At 32.8% G+C, this 7,324-nt stretch overlaps 1 protein-coding gene across 1 annotated transcript in view; it reads left to right on the forward strand.

Moving 5' to 3' along the window:
- The window catches only part of LOC117178766 (sodium-dependent dopamine transporter-like), an 84,034-nt gene that overhangs the window by 7,702 nt on the left and 69,008 nt on the right, over positions 1-7,324 (forward strand). The window contains exon 3 of the mRNA XM_033370221.1: positions 2,203-2,382. Within this exon, the coding sequence (XP_033226112.1) occupies positions 2,214-2,382 (169 nt within the window). The 5' untranslated portion in view covers positions 2,203-2,213. The remainder of the gene's footprint in view (positions 1-2,202; positions 2,383-7,324) is intronic.

The following is a 7,324-nucleotide window of genomic DNA, read 5'->3' on the forward strand; positions in this document are numbered from 1 at the left end:
GTCTTCTGATTCCTACTTTCATTCTAGCCCACAGCAGTCTGGGAGACACGAAGCCATGGTCTCCGAGATGCTGCTTTGCTCTTTCATTCAAAATGATACCTACTCCTTGTTTACTATGTGATTCACATTCTACTCCTGACCATATTTCAAATCCGCCTTTCAACACGCCGTTTTTTATGTCTTTAGTTTTGCATCCCTTTTTCTTTGTTTCGGGCACGCATAAAATATCTAGTTTCTTCACGTCCAAAGTTTCACGCAATTCTTTTACCTTGAGATCATTTACTCCCCTAGCATTCCAAAACCCAGTCTCCATTCATCGCCTGAAACATGACCTATAGATTTTCCGTGTGCATGCCTTTTGTCATTAAAAGTTCCAGTCCTTTCCGAGGCTATTTTGTAGTTTGTATTATTCATTGTTTAGATTATACGCCCAACTAACACCTTTATGCAATAAGTTTATTTTCTGAGTCGAAATCATGTCAAAGTTAAGTATCAAATCGTCATATGGTGGAGATTGTAGTTCTAACGTCAGTCCCACCAAAAACTTCAGTTAATAAGGGAGGGTTGGGAGAGGGGGGAAGTAGAACTGGAAAACTATTAATTCTTTTATATATATTTTTCATATTCTTAATTGGTATACCTCCGTATTTGACGACCTTATCATTTTTGTTAAATATCATCACTTTAAATTTAAAAAATTTAGGGCCTACGGCCTAGGGCGCGCGCCTGTTATATTTCGCGCTTCACGCTCGTTAATGTATTTATCACGCCATGCTCTCGATCATTGTACTTCCCCCGCATTTTTGCATAGGACTTTTGAAATTGAAGGTCAAAAATTCGACAAATGAAATTGAGTGATTGTGAATTTTCTTTCCTTAAAGCTCGTTCGTCTTCAACGAATACATTCTCATCACGTGTCTCGTGAGAGAAAAAGGTCAAAAGAGAATTTTTTTCGTAGCTTGTGTCATTGGTCCAAATCGTCTTAAATGTTCTATTTTACAAATGAAACAAAAAATACGCGGCCTGTTAAAAAGTGATTTATAACCAATTTGTAGATCTCTTATGGGCCCACAATTTTTGTCTCTTTATCTTTTTACGTTGTATAGTTGTACCGAAAAATTGATTTTTTGTTTTTTCATTATTTGTTTTGGGATAAAAATTTGAATTTTCGATTTTTCAAAAAAATTTAGAAAGTTCTTATAATAATGTTGTGGAAATTTAAAAAAGCAACGTTTATCTTTTGTTGACTTCTTTTCATATTGTGCGTTGTTTGGCTTAACAATTTCGTTTTTTATTCAATTTTGCAAACGCTATAGCTTTGATAATTTTCTTCTTATCGAAGAAAGTCTCAGTGATAAATTGTTCGAATTTTCGAGTACTACAAATAGTCGTACATTGAATTTTTAAATCCTAAAAAAATGTTCTTCAAAGTTTTGAAAATGCACGATGTGCAAAATGAAAGTCCAATCGCATAATTTTTGGGAAAGTAACCGTGCCTACAGTCTCAATTAACGACATGGACAACGGCAATACAGATGAAAATTGATAGACATGAAATTAAGTTTTCATTGAGATGAAAATGCAAAATTTTAATATCTAGAAGCTCGATAGTTTCGCAATGAAATCGCTTTGAAATTTATAAATTTGTCTAATTTTTACTTTTTTACTGTAATAATAATTTGAAAGAAAGTTGACAACTTTTTCTTCTGGACAAGTTATTTTGATAAAAATGTTTCGAATTTATAAAAGTTATTTAACTCTTAATATAGGTACTTTTTCAAAGGCAAACTTGAAAGTAACATTTCCAACTCCACCAAATTAATTCTTTCAGAAAACTTGTCATGATATTTTTTTTGAAAAGTTTTCGTTTAACAAAGTTCAACCATAAGCAAAGAGTTTTTGATTCGATAAACAAAATCTTTATTCTTTGTGTTCAAAAGTTTAGAAACAAAAAAAATTGTGTATATCTTTTATTCTGTTGTAATTTCCAAAATTCGTTTCTAATTTTCGGAAATTAATTTTTTGACTTTTTTAAAGTCCGAGTATTAGATTAAAATAGAAATTGACACTGCCTATTAAAATCTACAATAAAGGAACACAATTTTGACAAAGCATATACTGTTATTTTACTGCAAATTTCTATTGTGTTAATTGAGATTACGTGTAAATGAAGTTATTGTTGCAGTAAAACCCTTTTTTCAGGATCCGGAACAATGCCGTCGAGAGTGACGAAAAGTCCGACTCCGGAAGAGGTCGAAAGTACTGGAGAAAGAAGAGAGACTTGGTCAGGAAAAGTCGATTTTCTTCTATCTGTCATCGGCTTTGCGGTCGACCTCGCCAACGTTTGGCGCTTTCCGTACCTTTGCTACAAAAACGGCGGCGGTGAGTTGTTAACAACTGATATTGTTCTCTTTGTTCATATGTTTAAGTGAATTTGGAAAATATTTTCTGATTGGCGAACGTTTCCGATAGGAATTTATCTTTACCAATCGGAAATATTCAGAATCCTGCTAAAATCGGTATCTTGTCCAATAAGACTCAATCCGAAGCAAGTTCTTAATCCTTTTCAATCCGTACAATTACGCCAAGTTCAATTCGAACCCTCTCAATCCTTTTAAAACCGGCGAGCAATCTGAATAATCCAATTTGAATTTAATGCTGAATATTTCGGATTGATTCGAAATGAATTCCTGTACGAAAATTACACCAGAGAATACATAAATTTCGGTAGTTATTCTTTAGTTGTAAAATTCTCTCACGTCATTGACACTTCGATTGACACCTCGCGTAAACGGGAAGCAAAAATAGCATCAAATGACAAATAGTATCTTTCCCAAAACAACACCCTAGATGATATTAAAAAAATTGATTTGAATCAAAAAGAATAAATAAAAATATAAAAACAACATGAATATATACAATTTTACATCCATTGCCAACATCAAAGCATTTTTTAAAGAAATAAGATGAATGGAGTTAGTGACTTTAATTATAAAGTGTTAATCTTCATTCAAACATTTTTTCTTGACCTGAAAAATTTTGAGAGTAGGTAACATTTTTTGAATAAATATATGTTGTATTACATACGAAAAGAAATCAATATATTCCGTAAAGCACTTAATGATTAATTTCGTCAAAACTGAAATCAATGCTATGATTTTTGTAGATTTACATATAAATCAATAAAAGATCTGCTTTGTAAGAAGGGTTATTCATTTAATAATATTCATGATTTTTATTCAATAGCCATTTTTTCAGTGCAGAAAAAAAAATAATTAGTGCAAAAATCGCATTTTCTTAACAATTATATACCTACTTGCAGACTTTCCGTGCACGTAGTATATTTAATAAAAAATTATAATAATAAAATAATGAAGCAGGAAGATTTTGTTAAAATAATACCAAAGAAATGTATCTGGAATTGTAAATTTGACAGCTCTTCCTAATTGCACAACAATATTATATGTTAGTTGCGTGTTACTCTGGGATGATTGACGATGAAGTTTAATATACAATCTAGGAGTAATACAGCGTTAACTAGGCAACTAATTGACATTTACTTCGTAGAAAATGGGACTTTAATTTTGTCGATCAGACGCTTTTATATATGGCGAATAAGAAACAGAATTCGTTTTTAAATTGAATTTCTTCTTTGAATATTTGTATCAATATTTAATTTGATCTATATATCTACCTTAAAAAAAAGCGACTTTCCTTAATTTAGGAAAAAACACTTCTGAGACCAGCTTATCTTAGTATGCTTTTTTTTTATTGAGTATAAACTGTTCATCTATTTTAGCTGTTGAGGCGTGGCCATTGGTGTGATTTACCGTGGTTTCGCTGGGGGCCAATGTAATTTTCATGGATGGTAGTTGCTCTCAGGCATATGTATGTTCATAATGTGCAACTATGTATATATACGAAAAGTTCTTAGTAAAAGAAAGATAATAGTATAAACTGACGCTTTTCAAGCTCGTCGTATTGATGCATGGGTTGCATAAAACTTATTTTAAATAAATTACCAATTTTTGTCAAGTGGAAATCAATCATACCGAAAGTGCGTAGGAAGTGAAGTCAACAGAAATTTATACTGAAGTGGAATATTGTGATCAAAGGTGTCCCAAATTGAAAATTGTGATTAATGAAAGTAATTGGAAATTAGCGACCGATCTTGCCCAACCTAATGGCACAGAGCCGCGCGTTGCGAGCCACTTAATTAAGTTAGCCGCCGCTTTTGAGAAGCTTCTGTATCATTCGTACCCTCACTAATCATATTCCTGGGGACCTTGATATGAGGCTAATGGCATCGCTCTAGTCATCAGGGTTCTCTGAAGAATAATTTCCTGGTTAGAACTTTGAGTATCAAAGTTTTTTGACTGTTCAAATAAAATGGACAGAATCCATAGGGATTCCGGAAAATTTAAAGTCGTATAGATATTCATTGTTAAAATGAAAGATTAACCTGACAAGTTTGACGCTTGTGAAAAATGTCTAATCCTTCGTGAATTGGACTTTAAATTCAAATTTATTTTAATTATATTGGCACTGTACAGGCTTTTAAAGAATTTTTCATATGGTCATCATGAAGCAAAAACATTCATATAGATGAAAGTAGAAAGAAGAAATATTTTTGATGAAACAGTTAAGAACAGTAACATCTGAGTCTCTATGTACTTTCAAGTACAGTATTATTGTTTTTCCTGAACTTGTTCTCGGGTGAACCAGGTCTTTTTTATCATAGACACGGACTAAGTCAAGTAACTGATAAGATTAGGATTTTATAAATTAATTTAATACGATGTTTGAAATCTTTTGCGATGATGCTAAAGTTACACATTTAGGAGCATGGTGTACTTTTCACTTCGTGGTTTACCACTGTTATCCTTACATCGCGACCACGAACGTTGGAGCTGACAACAGTCGCCTCTGGATTCTTTTTTTTAGTTCTATCATCTGCCATTCCACAGGTTTTTAGTCGCTTGCTTCCTGGTGGTCGAGAAAGTTTCTTACAATGCGATAGGTGCCAGTACCCTACTGACTTCTAAGTGTTTAAGATGTTCAGTGCATCTTGCGTGCACATTGCCTGTAGCCGAAATCACAATAGGATGAATAGATGCATGTTTCACATTCCTTTACATTGTCTTTACTTAATGTCTTAGCTCGATGTGCTTATGGATCTTGGTTGTTTAAGTTGTCTAAAAATTTCGGTTATGTGGACAATAGGATGGCTCAAAACACTATTTTTTTAGAGTACAACGACCCCCTCCGCCCCATTTCATTACAAATCCGAAAAAAGAAATTCCCTAATTTTTTACATTCTCATCCTAATGAGAAGATACACTAGCCGTCCAACAAGACGACCTCCGGCAAGATGACCCGCTCAACATAACAACCGGCGAACGCTCAACGAAACGACGGCGGAGGCCGTCGTACCTCTATCCCCTCCATTTTCTTCTCTGCAATGCACACGACCTAATTAAGTTCGCTTTACACCGCACACGCTCTCAGCGCAGAATAGTGGGGACCCTCACGCCGTCGTCTTGCCGGACGGTGAAAGTCCCGCTTTCGTCGTCTTATTGGACGGCTAGTGTATTGGTTTTATGTAAAATTTGACTTCCACAGTTTTCATCAATTCTCCACGTTTTGAGACTTCATGAATCAGAAAAAAAATGTTTATGAATGTGTCTGTCTACACTGTGCAGTCCATAGTCTATCGTGTAGGCACGATAACTTTCGAAAGATTGATCAGATTGGATTCTGTTTTGGCATACTTTTTGAAGGCCTAAAAGAAAAAATGAGTTCGCTAACCAGATATTTTGGATACAAATTCAAAAAGTGAGAGCATCTTCAAAATTTTTGAAATAATTTTTTTCCAAGATTTAAAAATTCTATGTACAACTCTTCACAGTACTCGGGAACTCGAACAATTTATCTTTATGACTTTTTTCGATAAAAAGAAAATTATCAGAGAAATAGCATTTACAAAATAAAAAAATACACGAAAATGAACATTTCAAACAAAACAACGTACGATATAAAAAAAAGTCTAGAGAAAAAAAACGTTGATTTTTGAAAACTCTACAAGATTATCATAACAACTTTTTGAATTTTGTCGAAAAGTCAAAAATTCACATTTTTATCGCACAAAAAATAATGAAAAACGAAAAATTATATTTTGCGGTCAAACTAAGCAAGATATGAAAAAAATGTATCAACTAAAATCGTGCACCTTAAAAAAAATCTAAAAATTTGTTTTCAATCTCTTTTTGATAGGAAGCGTAGTTTTTCTTTTATTCGTAAAAGCAACATAAAAATAAAAAAATTAATTTTTGGACAAATGACACAAGCTACGAAAATAAATAATGAAACAGAAGTTTTTCACTAAAAAAAGAGTTACAATTTTGTTTTGAATTATTTTTGTATAGAATACACGGTTTTGGTCTTATTCGTAAAAAACAATATAAAAATAAAAAAATTACATTTTTGGACAAACGACATAAGCTGTGAAAAAAATAGACAAAAGTTGCTCATCCTAAAAGGATCTAGAAATTTGTCATCAGTGATTTTTGGATAAGACGCACAGTTTTTGTTTTAATTGTGATCACGCGCTTTAAAAAATGAAAAATTCCGTTCACCAACAAAAATATACGAAATATGAAAAATAAAGAGATATGAAAAAAGCTGAAAAATTAAAACTTTTATAAGGTTACAAAAGCGCCTTTTTTAGGAGGAAATTTGTTTATTATGGTCTATGCTTGCAGAGTTATATTGATCATTTTTATTAAAAAGATTCTTCTTTTTGGTGCTATTATTACTTTTAGGAGCCATAAATAAAATACTTAGATTTTATTACAAATCAACAGACCTGTCAACCCAGGTGGGAGTCCTTATCAGTATTTTATTCTAGAAGAATAATTTCACATATTATAATATGGCATTTTTATACAGGGTATGTTTTTCGGGGTTATTATAGAATGTACGAGGGTAGTTCAATAAGTCCTTAGAATTACAAACAGATGGCGCGCGAATCGCTCCAAATCATCTGTTTTCAGTCAGCACCACTCCCGACTAGATATATGGTGCAGTCACAGTCCACATCTTCTGAGTTTACGTGTTTTTATAACCCATTGAAAAAAAAATTGTTCGTTAAGAAAAATGGAAAAAAACGAGTTCAGAGCGGTAATCAAACATTTTCATTTGAAGGGTTTAACTCCATATGAGTTAAAAAATGAATTGGACTCAGTTCATGGCACATCTGCCCCTGCCTTAGCAATGGTTTATAACTGGGTAAATGAATTTAAGCGTGGTCGTACATCAATAAGTG

Source organism: Belonocnema kinseyi, chromosome 1 (assembly GCF_010883055.1).
Source record: "Belonocnema kinseyi isolate 2016_QV_RU_SX_M_011 chromosome 1, B_treatae_v1, whole genome shotgun sequence".
Taxonomy (NCBI): Eukaryota; Metazoa; Arthropoda; class Insecta; order Hymenoptera; family Cynipidae; genus Belonocnema; species Belonocnema kinseyi.